At 40.3% G+C, this 17,522-nt stretch overlaps 1 protein-coding gene across 2 annotated transcripts; it reads left to right on the top strand.

The window, feature by feature from the left end:
* Window positions 1-17: 17 nt before the first annotated feature.
* On the top strand, window positions 18-16,226 carry LOC124855481 (putative deoxyribonuclease TATDN3). Of its 2 annotated transcripts, none has more exons than XM_047345379.1 (10): window positions 18-235; window positions 314-346; window positions 9,113-9,186; window positions 9,274-9,355; window positions 9,467-9,529; window positions 10,561-10,670; window positions 15,365-15,420; window positions 15,511-15,623; window positions 15,715-15,795; window positions 15,943-16,226. In XM_047345379.1, exons 1-10 carry the CDS (start codon window positions 182-184, stop codon window positions 16,084-16,086), a joined length of 810 nt encoding a protein of 269 aa, XP_047201335.1. In that variant the 5' UTR covers window positions 18-181; the 3' UTR covers window positions 16,087-16,226. The 2 variants fall into 2 exon arrangements, with proteins under 2 accessions (XP_047201335.1, XP_047201336.1); XM_047345380.1 differs by having other exon boundaries at window positions 42-235; window positions 15,718-15,795.
* Window positions 16,227-17,522: the final 1,296 nt, after the last annotated feature.

Here is a 17,522-nt window from a genome sequence, read left to right as displayed (position 1 = left end):
TAGGTTTGATTTTTATAAACGGCACTTGCCGTTACGGTGCAACTAACGATCACTAGAGAACACCGCCCTCCTGGGACAGGCAGCGTTAGATTTCGTGCGATCAAGATTGCCCGCATGCGCAGACCGCATTTAATCCAGGAAGCGGAATGTTTTGAGAGCAGCAAAGGAAAAACAATCACACATGCATGGTTACATCGACTGCCACTGTCATATCTCTGCTGGGGATTTTGACCAGGTACGAACGAAATGGCGTTCTTGTTTCTCACTCTTTGAAACACCGTATGAAGTTAACTTGTTTTGTTCTTCTCGCCAGGACGTGGAAGATGTGATTGAGAATTCAAAGAAGGTAAGATTTCTGATCAAAAATGTTGCGAGGTTTCAGCTACCTTGCGAAATTACACCTTGAAACTTTTCCACATTTTGTTCATGCTTCAAACAAATACGTGAGTCCATTCTGAGAGGATTTAATGCGAAAGATCAAAGTGAAAGTCGTGCATAATTGTGCATAGAGTCAATACTTTATAGAATAACATTTCTCTGCAATTACAACATATTTGGGAGAAGTAAGTTAACGAGCATCATATAAAAATGTCTCTTCTAGATTAGAATTTTACTGCAGCAAATAGAAAATACACAAGATTCTCAAGAAATAGAAGACATGGTCAAACCATTTTCCATTCAGAAAGAACATTCTTCATAAAGCTCTTTTAACAAGAACCCAAGTCCAGCCTCCACATTAACAAAGGGTAATGTTCTGTAGGTCAATTTGGTTCCCTCTCATCACCTGCAAAAGAGGCTACTGATAGAGAGATAGGAACTGCTCAATTATATTCGCTCAGGGTTTTCATGCAAGAGAAAGAAACTATGTACGTCTCAGACATTATCCTGAAAAGAGATAGATTGACATTGCTAACTACTGTGTTTTTTGTACAGCAAGTCAAAATATGTTGAAAAGTCTACAATTTGATCCAGTGCCTAAAAATAGTACGTCTATTGCGCATTACCCATCAGAAATTAGACATCTTATAAAACCGCGTGACCTCAACTCATGTGTTCTTCTATTCTTAAATCGATCGCAAAAACATTTGACTTGACCACCCACCTTTGTTCAGAAAGATACATCATTACATTTTGATGTATTATTCAGGCTTACAGTAACAGATAAGCTCAGGTTTCCCCATCTTATTCGACACGGGCCTAGTCACTTTTTTACTTCAAATGGTCCTCTCACTCCCAGTTCAACCATTTTTAGGATAGTAGAAAGTACTTTTATATGATGCTCATTCGGGATGATGCATTCCTTTTTTTTCAATGGAGAAGGAGAGCTGCAGTTTTCAACTGCCACTAAACTGTCACTGTGGGGCGGCCGAGGTGAATCAAGAGGATGGAGAATGGTGGCCAAAGCTAGTCTACCTCTATCTCACTCCATGTCTGTCTGTCTGTCCCCTCTCTCTCTGTTTCTCTACTCTCTGTCTTTCAGTCTTCCACTCCGCCTTTTTAGGCAATTTTTAGATTGTTTTTTTGTTTCTACAGCTTATTTGTTATTCATTCTTTCCCCTTTGTTCTAAAATTTATGCCATTTTTAACATTTCAACATATATTAGTGCTGACTTCAGCTTCTTCGGTAATATTTTTGCTTCAGTCTCGTCTATGGGCAGCTCTTTCCTGCTTTTTAAGGTTTATGTCAGCTCTTGCATTTCAACAACTGTTTCAATCAACAAGTAGTGTTGAGGTAACTTCACCTTGTTAAACTGTTTTCTCGCTGATACCCTTCCTATTTAAACAGATCAGGTGACAATTTTTCTTTGCTAGTGTTTCTGCTATTTCTGCTAATTTATCAGATTTCAGCTGATATTCTGCTGTCAACTCCAGCTAGTTTCTGCCAGCTTTCAGCTGGAGAATTCAGCTTACAGCATTTACACTGCACCTTCGCAGGAAATGCACATTTTTCTTGTTTATTTACATTCTGTGCCATTGGATGTTTGAATAATATTGTATCTTCATGATACCAACCTAATTTAACCACTGCTTCTCTACTAATATTCTAATTATGATACCTCTTCTCATCTGCCAGTATTGTGAGTTTCATTCTGTAAAAAAGCAGCCATTCAGCCCAACAAATCTTAGCTCTGTTAGGGTTTCTTCCTCCACACATTTTCTGATCTAAAAGATTAGTTTTAACTTCTATTTCAAATGTTTAGTCCTTAATCGTCTGTATTCGGGGTGCGAATACTTAAAGGAATGTGCTTTGTGCAAGGAATGTGATGTTTGGCGTTGCCTCTCCAATGCCCAGAACTTCTCAAAACAGAAGATAAACAATTCCAAGGGAGGCAGTTCATTCCTCCCTCCCATTATTAAACATCATAGTTTGCCTCGTGATGCCCTGTGGGGGGTGCTCCAGGACTATGGAGTCGGGGGTACTTTATTAGGGGCCATCCGGTCTCTGTACAAGCGGAGCAGGAGTTTGGTTCGCATTGCCGGCACTAAGTCGGACCTGTTCCCGGTGCATGTTGGACTCCGGCAGGGCTGCCCTTTGTCACTGGTCCTGTTCATAACTTTTATGGACAGGATTTCTAGATGCAGCCAAGGGCCGAAGGGGGTCTGGTTTGGGGACCAGTGAATTTCGTCTCTTCTTTTTGCAGATGACGTGGTCCTGCTGGCCCCCTCTAGCCAAGACCTACAGCATGCACTGGGGCGGTTCGCAGCCTAGTGTGAAGCGGCTGTGATGAAGATCAGCTCCTCCAAGTTCGAGGCCATGGTTCTCGACCGGAAAAGGGTGGCTGGTCCTCTTCAGGTTGGAGGGGAGTTCCTGCCTCAAGTGGAGGAGTTTAAGTATCTTGGCGTCTTGTTCACGAGCTGGATGGAGAATGGAGCTGGAGATCAACAGACGGATTTGGGTCATGACCGAAAGAACGAGATCCTGGATACAAGCGGCTGAAATGAGCTTCCTCCGTAGGGTGGCCGGGCACTCCCTTAGAGATAGGGTGAGGAGCTCGGCCATCCGGGAGGAGCTCAGAGTAGAGCCGCTGCTCCTCCACATCAAGAGGAGCCAGTTGAGGTGGCTCGGGCATCTATACCGGATGCCTCCTGGACGTCCCCTGGACTTCCTCGGGAGGTGTTCCAGGCACGTCCCACCGGGAGGAGGACCAGGGGACGGCCCAGGACACGCTGGAGGGACTATGTCTCTCGGCTTGCCTGGGAACAACTTGGGCTCCCCCGGAGGAGCTGAAGGAGGTGTCTGGGGAGAGGGACGTCTGGGTGTCTCTGCTGAGTCTGCTGCCCCCGACCCGTTCCCGGATAAAGCGGAAGACGACGAGTACGAGACGAGTACGAGTTTGCTGATTGTCTAATGCCCCCTTTTCCAATGGCTCGATATGGCCCTGCTCAACTCCACTCGGCTCGCTATGCGAGTATTTCCTTTACTGATTTTTCTGTACCAGTACCTACTTTTTTGGTCCCTGCTTCTGAGCAGGTTCGACTGGGACTGAATCGGGACTCAGGAGAAATGAGAAGGTTTTCATTGAGACTGTGCTGGGAAAAGTTAATAAAACTGAAGAGCAACTATAATAATATTAAGGACCATAGTGGTCATGCATATAATTGTACCATTATAGATCATAAACCAGCCTGATGGCTGACAGAAAAGAAAAAGGACAAACCAACTTTCTGAATTAAACGCAGGCAGAGCGCTGTATTTAATAACATCCTAAACCAGCTGATCTCACATAAAAATCAGTTGTTCAGAGACACAAACATTTCCCCCAAAACTCATAAAACAATACCACCGTGAAACAACGTGTTTGGTTCGGACATTTATTGACGGTTCTTTAGTGAACCAGCGTCTGCAGGAGGAGGGAGCAGGCAGAGAGCAGCTGCCCGTACTGCAACAGACCAAACGGGAGGACAAGTTTGCTGAATCTGCAGAGCATCAATATGCAATATCCAACCTAAAACTAACTTCAAATGGTCATTCCCCTTTTGAGTCCTTGTCCTCGTTATTACCATGGATAAGACAAAAACTTCCTCATAAAGCCCAAAATTGTAACTTCTTCAGGCAAACTTTGGAGCTTCACTATCCAGACAGCAGCGTCTCTCCTCTCTGCTTCTCCTGCCACACCCCCATCAGAACCACATCAGAACCCCTGAACTTTATTTTATAAGTTCTGGCTGGGCTCTGGTGCAGATAATTATCCCAGTGGATCATTTTAGACAGAAGAACATAAATAAGACATTCTTGCATATACATTAATACAAATGTTATTTGTATTTACTTTATTTATGTTTTCATTTTCTATTTATTTTTTATAATTTCACGCGGATTAATGTGACAATGTAACACAGTACCGTTAATAGCAGCTCTACACTCATGGTTGTATTGGTTGAGGTGCAAACACACCCTCTATTTCTGCTACCTGTCTGCCCCCTTCTCTTTTCCAATGGTTATAATCAGTCTGACAGAGAGAGGTATCCCAATCCTTGTGGTTTTTAGTATAACAATGACCATCGGTGGGACCCTTTGTGGGGTTCCTTGTGACGACATTGTTGTAAATAAGCGCCGTTTAACTAAATAATCTGAACTGAAACTATCTGTGTAGTTATGCTGCTATAGGCCTAGGCTGCTGGAGGACATAACGACCACTTTCACACTCTTCGCTACATTCTCACACTACTCTCCAATTTTGCATTACCTGCTGTTATTTCAGCTTTTAACTTTGTTCTCTCTTCTCTCTTCCTAGAAGCTACACCTGGCCTGACTCTGTGTCTACCTGTGACACCTTTCTGGAGAGGGGAATCGTCCAAGCTTCTGTTGGCAACTACTTAATGCTCACCCTCTACCGATGATCCACATAGCCCTGTCTTTTAGTGTTTAACCCTTTCTCTCTACTAGACATGGCGATTGACTGAGCTTAACTGACTAACTCTATGTGCTCTTTTTCAGACCCTAACCTTGAAAACTGGCTCAGAGTTTATCTGTTCTTTCTTTCTAGGTGAAACGACTAAAGGAGCTACATCCATTAACATTTACTTTTCCTTCCCATAGAAAGTACTCCTGGATCAGTGCTTCTTTGTTCTCTTTGTGTCTCTGCTCTGTTCTCTCTAACCCCAGTCGGTCATGGCAGATGGCCGCTCACACTGAGCCTGGTTTTGCTGGAGGTTTCTTCCTGTTAAAAGGGAGTTTTTCCTCTCCACCGTCACTACATGCATGCTCAGTATGAGGGATTGCTGCAAAGTCAACGCCATTGACTGTCCACTGTCTCTACATGCTCATCCAGGAGGAGGGAATGCTACAAGTCACTGACTGGATGCAATCTGCTGGGTTTCCTTAGATAGAAAAACTTTTTATCCAATTTGAATAAATAACGGAATCTGACTGCACTGTTCAATGATTAGGATTAATTTGAATGTATGTACCTGACTTTTGTGAAATGCCTTGAGACGACATGTGTTGTTAATTGGCGCTATATAAATAAACTGAATTGAATTATTACCAAACCCACTTGGTATTTAAAGCTCAGTCAATCGCCATGTCTAGGAGAGAGAAAGGGTTAAACACTAAAAGACAGGGCCATGTGGATAATCGGTAGAAGGGGAGCATTAAGTTGTTGCCAGCAGAAGCTCGGACGATGCCCCTCTCCAGAAAGGTGTCACAGGTAGACACAGAGCCAGGCCAGGTGTAGCTTCTAGGAAGAGAAAAGAGAGAACAAAGTTAAAAGCTGAAATAACAGCAAATAATGCAGAATTGGAGAGTAGTGTGAGAATGTAGCGAAGAGGGTGAAAGTAGTCGTTATGTCCTCCAGCAGCCTAAGCCTATAGCAGCATAACTACAAAGATAGTTTCAGTTTATTTATTTATATAGCGCTTATTTACAACAATGTCGTCTCAAGGCACCCCACAAAGGGTCTGGAACAGTGCAGGGCCGCCGGGGAGGCCAACCCAAACCACCGAGTGCCAGAGCCCGGCCACGCCAAAACGGGCCACGTGTAGGGGCACTAAGTAAAATAATAAACTGATAAAGTTTCTCCATCTAGAGCCCACTGAGGGTTGTTGTTATACTAAAAACCACAACGATGGGGATACCTCTCTCTGTCAGACTGATTATAACCATTGGAAAAGAGAAGGGGTCATACAGGTAAGGTTAGGCTAAACCTGACTCCCCCTTACTCCATCCAACAGGGAGGGAGGAAGGCGGAGGTAAAAATAAGGAAGATAGCACAGGATAAACTAAGCCACTCTAACTATAAGCTTTATCAAAAAGGAAAGTTTTAAGCCTAGCCTTAAAAGTAGACAGGGTGTCTGCCTCACGGACTAAAACTGGGAGCTGGTTCCACAGGAGAGGAGCCTGATAACTAAAGGATCTGCCTCCCATTCTACTTCTAGAGACTCTAGGAACCACCAGTAAACCTGCAGTCTGAGAACGAAGTGCTCTGTTAGGAACATATGGAACAATCAGATCTCTGATGTATGATGGAGCTAGATCATTAAGGGCTTTATATGTGAGGAGGAGAATTTTAAATTCTATTCTGGATTTAACAGGGAGCCAATGAAGGGAAGCTAAAGTAGGGGACATATGATCTCTATTTTTAATTTTCATTAGAACTCTTGCTGCAGCATTTTGAATCAGCTGAAGGCTTTTAACTGCATTTTGTGGACATCCTGATAGTAGAGAATTACAATAGTCCAGCCTTGAAGTAACAAATGCATGGACTAGTTTTTCAGCGTCACTCCTGGATAGGATATTTCTAATTTTGGCAATGTTCTGGAGATGAAAGAAGGAAATCCTAGAAACCTGTTTAATATGGGATTTAAATGACATGTCCTGGTCAAAAGTAACACCAAGGTTTTTTACTTTATTATCAGAGGTCAATTTAATGCCATACAGGTTATGTGATTGACTAAGCAGTTTCTTTTTTAAAGATGACAACTTCTGTCTTGTCTGAATTTAGAAGCAAAAAATTTAAAGTCATCCAAGTTTTTATGTCTTCAAGACATGCTTGTAGTCTATCTAACTGAGATTTTTCTGCCAAAAATATATTACAAAACGCCAGGTACTTAACACCCATTTGAATCTCATCACTGATCTTCATTAAGCCACTATCCAGCAAACTGTTAAGAGACTCGCCTGTGCCCAAGGCAATAGTATGTTACGTGATCAAATAAGCGTAATCGGATTGGCTAAAAGATGCTCGACTCTATCATGTGCTGTTTGCTATGGAAACTCCAAGTTTCAAAAAAACACTAAAGGTGTGACAACAACAGTTTTACTTGAGAGTTTAAGGATTTTCACTGACTTCACTGAAAACATACTAAATATTAAATTTGAAGTTTGTCTGGAACATAAATATTTTAAATGTGTAAAACTGACAATTGGATCATATTAAATGTTTTGTTTTGAGTTTTATTTGGCTTTTACATTGTTTCAAAATGATCCTCAAGGTTGCATTCATAAGCCACTAGTTTGTATAAAATGACTCCTCAGTTTCTGAAAAAGGAGCAGAAAATGTTCTTTAAGATAAGGGTGCTGCTTGTTTGGAAGACCTCATTTGGAAGACCCCATGTATTTGTAGATACCCTATGAAGTTAGTTTTAGGTTAGATATTGCATATTCATGCTCCGCAGATTCAGCGGGCTCGTCTGCCGCTCAGTCTGGCGATTCTTCTGCTTTACATTGAAAGCATAGGAAATCTCCAACACGGACTTAAGATGCTGTGCAAATCTGTCAAGATCATATTTTCTGCTCTGACATTCGCGTCGTGTATTCACGTAACCTGCTTCTATCGGTGAAGCATGTTATCTTTCAAAACCAATCACACATATATATATATATATATAAAAAATAAAATATTGATGACGTGTTACAGATAATTACAGTTCCCACAGTCCCTGAATGCAACAGCTGGGAATATGTTGTTCAGCCGCTGTGTTGAGCTGTTTGAAGCAGAAGTTTTAAGCCAAAAAAATAAAATCTGCAAGTGTGAAAAAAAAAAAAAAAACTTGAATCTGAAAAGTAGTTTTGAACTTTTTTTTAACATTTTTTTTTTCAGTTACAAAACTTTTTTCCAGTGTTCAATTTTTTTGGGGGGAGGTTCAAAATAATTTTTCAAGTTCTATTTTTTTCTTTTAAACAAACTTTATGGCGCCAATTTAGCTCCATACAGCCTCAAGCTCCGTTCAACGTGCTCATAAAATACCTTTTTAGTTTTATGAATTCACAAAATGGAAAAAACTACTTTTCACCGACCTGCAGCAAACTCTTCCATATCCCCTCGCATCTGCCTGACAGCATCTAACTGCCGGGTAATAGAGTTACATGATTGGCTTAGACCAAGCCACGTGACTATAAAATGTCTGACACATTAGACATGACACAGCGGCGCACAGGGACAAACTATTAGGTAAGGCCAGAGGGGGCCAGAAACAGTGATTAACTCCTGGGTTACAAACAGCAAGTCTTTAGGGGTGCTTTGTGTTTGCTGAAAGCTGAATCGTTTCCAGTCTAAAGTCTTTTGCTGTCTCTAACAAGTTTTCTTCCAGGACCACCTTTTTAATTTCATCCATTTTCCCTGCTCCTGTTGAAGAAAAGCATCCCCACAGCATGATGCTGCCACCACCAAGTTCAGTGTGGGGCCGCTGTGTCTAGGGCAATGAGCTCTGGTAGTTTTCTGCCACACATGTTTTGGATCAAAGCCAGACATGTCTATTTTTATTACATCTGACCAGAGTGCCTTTTTCAGCATCTAGCTATAGCTTCCTTTCAACATTAGCTTTCTTCTTGCCACTCTTCTTATAAGTGCACAACTAATAGATTATTTGACTTGAGTTGTGACTTTTCAGATCCTATAGAGTTACTGTGGTCCTCTTGGGTGATTCTTGTATTAATACTCCTTTCAGACTGTTATAACTAAACCCTCCTTACTCAGTATATGACTGGATTGTAGCATATTTTTAGTTGCAGAAAATGTTGAAAACATGCATCCTTTTCCTTTCACTTCACAACTTTGTGTTGGTTTTCACATTAAATCCAGATAAACGGTGTGGTTGTATTGTGACAAAATATGAAAGGGGTATAAACAATTTCTGCAAAACACTGATTTAATGCAGCTTTATTGCCCAGGCTGGGTTGCTGGCACTTTTGGCTGTGGCTGAGCATGCTGGAGAATTCAACAAAATCATTGAGCTGTCACAGAGGTAAAAAAAAAAGAGATTAATACGAACGTCGTGAAAACATTTATTTTTATGTTTAGGCCGTTGTTAATGGCAGTTTCTTTTTCTTAGATTTTCAGGTTTTATTTTCCCCTGCTTAGGAGTCCACCCTGTTCAAGAAGGTTCCCCAGAACAAAGGAGTGCTTCTCTTCGGGTACAAAGCAGTGTGTCAACATTTGAATGAGCATGTTCATCGTAGTTTAGGTTTACAAGAGTTTACAGCTCTACTGTTGGACTAAAGGATGGTTTTATGTTTGAATCACAGGACCTTGATGCAGCTCTACCAGTCATAGAAAAATACAAAGACCAGCTTGTTGCAGTTGGAGAGGTAAAGATTCAGGCTACACCCACATGAGTATTCATTCATCTTTATATGCTCTGTTTTTAGTCGACTTTAGGGGCTGGAGCCCATTTCAGTTGTTAAACAAGAAACCTCATGGGACTGGTAACCAGTCCGTCACAGGGCTTACACACAGTGAAATAAGGCAAACAACTCTGCGTTATTTCAAGCTGTGCAAGAACCTCAAGGAAAATGTGCAAATAGTTTGGTTTGAACCACAGTTCATGGCTAACTGGCACTTATGCTTACATTTTAACACAAAAGCTATTCATATTCAGATGAGTCTTTTAGCTGCATTTCTGAGTTAATGTCCATCTAGGCCAGGGATTCTGCATCCTGTGGCTCAAGAGCCACAAGTGACTCTTTGGACCTTCTACAATGGCTCTTATTAACTTTTCCTAAAAGTGATAAAGAACCAACTCATGTTTTTAAATATAGATGTAATAACAAGTGCAAGTATTAGCCGTTAATCAGTTTTTTTCATGGAATAATTGCATTGAATCCACAAAGATCCGGGTTTTGGTCACTAGATTAGGAAACCAAGTGCTTTGTGTTTTGTTTTTTTTACACTATTTCCACAAATATCAGCATCCCATAGAAGAAAATGTATCAATCCAAAATTGTTATGTTTTTCTTTATTTTACAACTTAAAAATAGAAGTAAAATAGTGGTTCTTTAAAAATGACAACAGATGCCCTGCAGTAGACATTTAGTCATTTACCTAAAATTCTAAGTTGTCTTTTTTAAATGGTCATGTAATATTTGTGGCTCTGAATGAATTTTAATTTAATGGACTGTGGGCAAAAATGTCTCTTTGGATGGTAAAGGCTGCAGAAACCTGGACTAGACCTACAGACTAAAAGCCTCCAAAGACCATTTACAAATGACTCAATCAGACATACAAACAACAAGGCACTCAAATATCACTGCTGTATTAGCGAGGATAGAGCATCAGCATCTCTAATTTGATGTAAACTGGATTTTACCTTATTTTATTTTGTTCTTGTTTTTTGTTGTAGGTTGGCTTGGATTTTACTCCCAGGTTTGTCAGCGGCGAGTCAGATAAGGAGAATCAAAAGCAGGTTCTCATACTTCAGGCACAGCTTGCCAAGGCGCTGGATCTCCCTTTGTAAGTTTTTCCCATGTGGAGATGTTTTGCATTATTTTTTTCTTTTCAAGTATATTAATTAATTAACATTTTGACTATTTTTGTACATAAACAACTCAAAGGCTGCCAGGAGATGGAAGAAGTCCTTTCGCTTTCCTTTAGCGATGTATATTAGCGTTTCCAAGCCAATGAAACTTGCAGGTTCTTGAATCTACATTTGTAATGAAGGTGCATCCTTACTTTCCTGGCTCTGCACAAATCCAAAATCCAGCACTTTAGTTGTTTTTAATGTACATGCAAATTCTCGTGGGTATATTCCAAGCACACAAAGTTTGGTATACTGACTTGAAACTGGTCTGACAAACTTTTATTAACATCTTCCTGGGGCCCCGTTTCAGGAAGCTGGGTTAACAAGCTCCTAGTAGAAAGCAAATACCCCGAGTAGACCTACTCTACACTAACATACCCAGGGGTTTGAGTTTCAGAACAAGGGGTTACACTTGGATTACTCAACTCTGAGTCAAATTCGCTCGGAGTTGAGCACAAGCGCGAATAAATAAGAATGAAATTTAGATATTTTTCTGTCCCTAAAGCTCCTTGTGAAACACAAGGTGTGCTTACAAAATAACAGAAACATGTGGGATCAGAAAGGAATACCTAATATGCAGTTGCAGAAAACACAAATTGAAATGCAACTGCTGGAGCATCAGTTAAATGTGGATGAGGTGACTCCATTTAACTGAGGTAGATAATTTTATTAGTTTGAACAAAATATCAATGACTACTGTATTTTCACTTGCAGGCAATAAATAACACTTAATAAAATGAAAGGACTAGGTAGATAGATAGTCATACACAGACCCAGGCCAATTGGCTCCTACATTGCTGATTATGTGGCCTGCATCACATATGATCTTCACAATCTGTACAAAACTACAATTATCTTCTACGTCAACCACATTTGTATTAATTAAGTGTATTTAACACAGAGTAGAATAGAACATTCTTTACTGTGGGGAAATTCAGGTGTGTCAGCAAAAAAGCAAAAGGCAGAGAAAACATCAGGTTCATAAATCACCCAAACCATAGAAAATGTTATCAGACTAGAGGCTTTAAGAACTAGTCAGGGAAAACCACCAGGCTGTGTAGTAAAGGAGAATAAAACCCAGGATAAATAACATGTATTTTTGAACATACTGTGTGGTTATAAACAAGGCATACTCAGATTAATTAAATTAGAGGTGCACTCTGGTCTGGTGATATTGGTGACAGCATCAATGTAAACAATTGTTGAGCAGATGAAAGACTGTGCAAAATAATATAAAACAAATTAAACATAATCTCCTTTATTTATTGAAGGAGCAGTGAATGTAACTGTCCCACTGATACCTACTAAATTATTGCTTTCACTGATACCTGCAGTTCTGTTGGATTTTTCTTTTATTAGTCTTGTGGGCCAGTGACTAGGGAACACCACCAAACTGTACAGCAGGGGTGCCAAGAGTTTCTCAGATTTCAAAGCTACTTATAAATGTCCAAGTCACAAAGATCTACCATCCGACAGTAGGAGGGGGCAGCTCCTGTTTAAAAGCTCCGTTTTAGAATAAAGTTAATCTAAACCTGAACTATTTGTACCTGATGATGATAATAACATAAAACAGAACTACACTACAATCTGTCGAGGATCGAACCCCGGTATCCCGCATGACAGACAGGGAGATGAAACTATGGCAGGCTGTTTACACATAAAATTGGCTTCACCACACCTACATTCTAGATATGTGACATTTATTTATGACTAGGGATATTAGTTAATTTTGATATTTCTAAATATATTTTGACTTGGCAAAATACTAATTAGAGACATCTCTAATTACATTCTGACTAGTATAAATGACATCAGATTTTCCATTGAGTTGTATGGAGGCTCAAATTCAAGATATCTACAATAAATTACTGACTATCTGAAACGTATATTTCAGATATCCACAATTAAATTATGACTAGCCATAAAGTGAATTTTACAAATCTTGCTTTTTGTTCTGACGAGATATAATTCCAATTAAAGATATCTAAATGAGCTCATTATTCAAAATATCTTAAATGTATTTTTTTACTAAGATCTGAATAGGGCAAATTAAATTCCAGATATCTTTAAAGCAAATAATGACTGCAAAACTAAGTAAGAAATTTCTAGAACTGTATTCACTAGTCGAAATTCCTTTTAAGAAATCTCCAAATTAGAGTATTTCAGATATCTTAAATCATCATTCTGATTAGTCAGAATGACATTACTGATATCTTGAATAATTATTCTGTCAAGTCAAAACGTCCCAGATTTATGTAGCAGCAACTTTAAAAGGCATTTTAGCCTTACTTTTGTTTGCTAGTCAGTGGTCTGCAATGTCAGGCCAGTCGAGCTCAAATTCTTGTATTTTTAACATAATTTTTATGCTGCAGCTGTTGATTTTATTTTAACAGAACATGCACGTTTTACCTGATGGGTCTCCACACCCCGTCAGATACCGTTCCACCTGTATTATAGACGGGGAAACTCGCATCTGACAGGGTTTATAGTACCATTATAGGACCATATAGGACCAGAACATATGTAGGCTGTATATATATATATATATATATATATATATATATATATACATATACATACATACATACATACATACATGTATGTATGTGTGTATGTGTGTGTGTGTGTGTGTGTGTGTGTAATGTATGAATATGTTTCGTTATCCATCCATCCATCTATGCTGCGAGTGCCTGTTAGACGCTATTCAACACATCAACACACTTGTTATTTTGGTTATGATGAGTGTATGATAATTTCCCTCAAAATACGATAATTTTACGTCTCTAGTACGATAATCCTACATTTCTCACCTGCCAACACTGCAGGGTATGCACATACTTACCCTAGAACTTACTCTAAGGTCTCCCTGACCGTGCTTTCTGAAACTGACCCCAGGATGTTAGCATTTGTAAAAAGGCAGGATGTACAGGTCCTTCTCAAAATATTAGCATATCGTGATAAAGTTCATTATTTTCCATAATGTAATGATGAAAATTTAACATTCATATATTTTAGATTCATGGCACACTAACTGAAATATTTCAGGTTTTTTATTGTCTTAATACGGATGATTTTGGCATACAGCTCATGAAAACCCAAAATTCCTATCTCACAAAATTAGCATATCATTAAAAGGGTCTCTAAACGAGCTATGAACCTAATCATCTGAATCAACGAGTTAACTCTAAACACCTGCAAAAGATTCCTGAGGCCTTTAAAACTCCCAGCCTGGTTCATCACTCAAAACCCCAATCATGGGTAAGACTGCCGACCTGACTGCTGTCCAGAAGGCCACTATTGACACCCTCAAGCAAGAGGGTAAGACACAGAAAGACATTTCTGAACGACTAGGCTGTTCCCAGAGTGCTGTATCAAGGCACCTCAATGGGAAGTCTGTGGGAAGGAAAAAGTGTGGCAGAAAACGCTGCACAACGAGAAGAGGTGACCGGACCCTGAGGAAGATTGTGGAGAAGGGCCGAATCCAGACCTTGGGGGACCTGCGGAAGCAGTGGACTGAGTCTGGAGTAGAAACATCCAGAGCCACCGTGCACAGGCGTGTGCAGGAAATGGGCTACAGGTGCCGCATTCCCCAGGTCAAGCCACTTTTGAACCAGAAACAGCAGCAGAAGCGCCGGACCTGGGCTACAGAGAAGCAGCACTGGACTGTTGCTCAGTGGTCCAAAGTACTTTTTTCGGATGAAAGCAAATTCTGCATGTCATTCGGAAATCAAGGTGCCAGAGTCTGGAGGAAGACTGGGGAGAAGGAAATGCCAAAATGCCAGAAGTCCAGTGTCAAGTACCCACAGTCAGTGATGGTCTGGGGTGCCGTGTCAGCTGCTGGTGTTGGTCCACTGTGTTTTATCAAGGGCAGGGTCAATGCAGCTAGCTATCAGGAGATTTTGGAGCACTTCATGCTTCCATCTGCTGAAAAGCTTTATGGAGATGAAGATTTCATTTTTCAGCACAACCTGACACCTGCTCAAAGTGCCAAAACCACTGGTAAATGGTTTACTGACCATGGTATCACTGTGCTCAATTGGCCTGCCAACTCTCCTGACCTGAACCCCATAGAGAATCTGTGGGATATTGTGAAGAGAACGTTGAGAGACTCAAGACCCAACACTCTGGATGAGCTAAAGGCCGCTATCGAAGCATCCTGGGCCTCCATAAGACCTCAGCAGTGCCACAGGCTGATTGTCTCCATGCCACGCCGCATTGAAGCAGTCATTTCTGCCAAAGGATTCCCGACCAAGTATTGAGTGCATAACTGTACATGATTATTTGAAGGTTGACGTTTTTTGTATTAAAAACACTTTTCTTTTATTGGTCGGATGAAATATGCTAATTTTGTGAGATAGGAATTTTGGGTTTTCATGAGCTGTATGCCAAAATCATCCGTATTAAGACAATAAAAGACCTGAAATATTTCAGTTAGTGTGCAATGAATCCAAAATATATGAATGTTAAATTTTCATCATGACATTATGGAAAATAATGAACTTTATCACAATATGCTAATATTTTGAGAAGGACCTGTATTCAGGTTAATTGCAGTCATGTGGTAAAAAAGCAGGTTCACATCCTTTAGCTTATGTACTTTCATTTAAATGTGTGTCTTCCCTTTTAGAAATGTTCATTCAAGGTCGGCAGGAAGACCCACAATCCACCTCCTGAAGGAGCAAGGTGAGCAGACAACTTTAGGGTGTATGCTTGTGTGGAATAAGTATTTACTTGTTTGATGAGGCAGCTGCAATTCCTCTACTTTTTCACTAGGTGTCGAAAAAGCCCTTCTTCATGCCTTCGACGGGAAACCTTCTGTTGCAATGGAGGGAGTACAGGCTGGATATTTCTTCTCTATCCCCCCATCCATTATACGGAGCGAGCAGGTACAGCAAGGCACCTGATAGTCTTATCTTTTACGCGGCCTTTAGAATCCTTTTTGTTTGCACTGATATGTTTGGTATATTTTCCACCAAGAAGCAGAAACTTGTGAAACAGCTGCCGCTGGAAAACATCTGTTTGGAAACCGATTCGCCTGCTCTTGGACCAGAGAAGCAGGTAAAGGCTTTTCTAATCATTTTGACATAACAGGCTAAAACCTCAGTGTTTTTCCTTACATCTGGTGTTTATAGTGTATCGTAATGTGTATTTATAATGAAATGTATCCCGGCTATATTTCCCATTCTTTCTGCTTCATGTCAACAGGTAAGAAATGAGCCCCAAAACATCTGCAACTCTGCTGAGTACATCAGTAAGATCAAAGGCGTGTCACTGGAGAAGGTGATGGAGGTGACGACCCAAAATGCCCTGCGACTCTTCCCGAAGCTGAAGTCCGCCATCCGACCTTGACAGCTATTTAAGTGATCCAAAAATACCATGAATATTTTGTCAAGGTTTATTCATTACTATCATAGGTTTGTAAAATAACGATGTCTAAATGTGAAGCGTAGATGAAGAAAATCACAATGTGATTAAAAGCTTAAAAACCATGACTGTTGAGATTTTTCTACTTTGCAACAAAAAAATCTACTGAATTAGCTCACTAAGTTAAACACTAACATTTTAAATTTCAGCTTCTATTTTAATTCTTGTTTTTCTTCCAAATATGTAGCAGTGAAGGAGTGACGTTTTATTTACATTGTGAAGGAACTTCATTCACAAAGCTGGTTCTGGTGGTGCTACCATAGATCCTGATCTTAGGTTCTGACTGGACATTATTAAGGGCTTACTGGGCCATAGCTTGGGGCTGTTGGGTTTGGGAGGCCCGAAATATTGTTTTTTTATCAGTGGACGTCATAAAGCTAATTGGTCCTAAGCATGTCAGGCATAACAAAGTCAAGCTTTAACCACATTCTCTACATCTTCTTTGTTTTTGTTGTTTTTCCAGTGACTGGATTACATCACCAGATTTAGGACATCTAAAGAAAACCATGCTGTGCTTATATGGAGCTTTTTAGAAAGAACAAATCATCTCAGAAAGTTCTGATTTTCTGTGAACAAGACCCAAAAAAAGTGAAGTGAAAAGTGTTTTTGAAATAAATAAAGATGCTTGTTTGGTTTCTAGGGCACCAAAACTGTCTCTAGTCGGTTTGACATACTTTCTAGGAACTTTAGGTTAGCAATCCATGACTTCTTCTTTTCTTGGAAATATAACTGACGTGACGAAGAGTCCATTTTCCTTTTACCAGTCTTCATAACGGGAAAGACAAGAAAACATGCCATTCAAGTAAGTCAGATGTTGGCTGATTTTCATGAGTCAAGAAATGGCTACAGAAAAAAAACTTTTCCCCTGTTTCTATCTTTAGAGCAACATTTAGGGTTTAAAACAACTGAAACTGTTGAAGGGGGATGGGGGAGGCTTATCTAACCATGATGCACAGCACAAAGGACGTTAAGGTGTAATATCCAGAGCTCACTGTAAAGAAAAACACTTAAAAGTAATTTAAAAAGACGATGAGAGATGCTTTGAGGTTTCCTACATTTGATGGTGCGTTCACACCGAATGCGTATTCTGCGATAGGAGTGGCCAATTTACATGTTATCCCTTTGTAGAGGCGCGTTCAGGAGCAGAGCGGCGTGAGGCGGTGCGAAGAAGACGAAGGACGCGGTGCGAAAGGCGCGCCGAGCGAAGCGGGAGCGGAGCGAGAACGATGGACAAGTTGAAAAATCTGAACTTTTTTCTAAATTTGCGTCATGTCAACCAATCAGGGACTGGATGTGGCTGTGATGTAGGGTGAAGGACAGCAGTGGAGAAGAAGCTGTTTTCAGTGTGCGGCAAGCCTGAG

This window comes from Girardinichthys multiradiatus, chromosome 19 (assembly GCF_021462225.1).
Source record: "Girardinichthys multiradiatus isolate DD_20200921_A chromosome 19, DD_fGirMul_XY1, whole genome shotgun sequence".
In the NCBI taxonomy this organism is placed as follows: domain Eukaryota; kingdom Metazoa; phylum Chordata; class Actinopteri; order Cyprinodontiformes; family Goodeidae; genus Girardinichthys; species Girardinichthys multiradiatus.
Note: the sequence above shows the minus strand (reverse complement) of the source record. Positions and strands in the feature narration are given on the sequence as shown.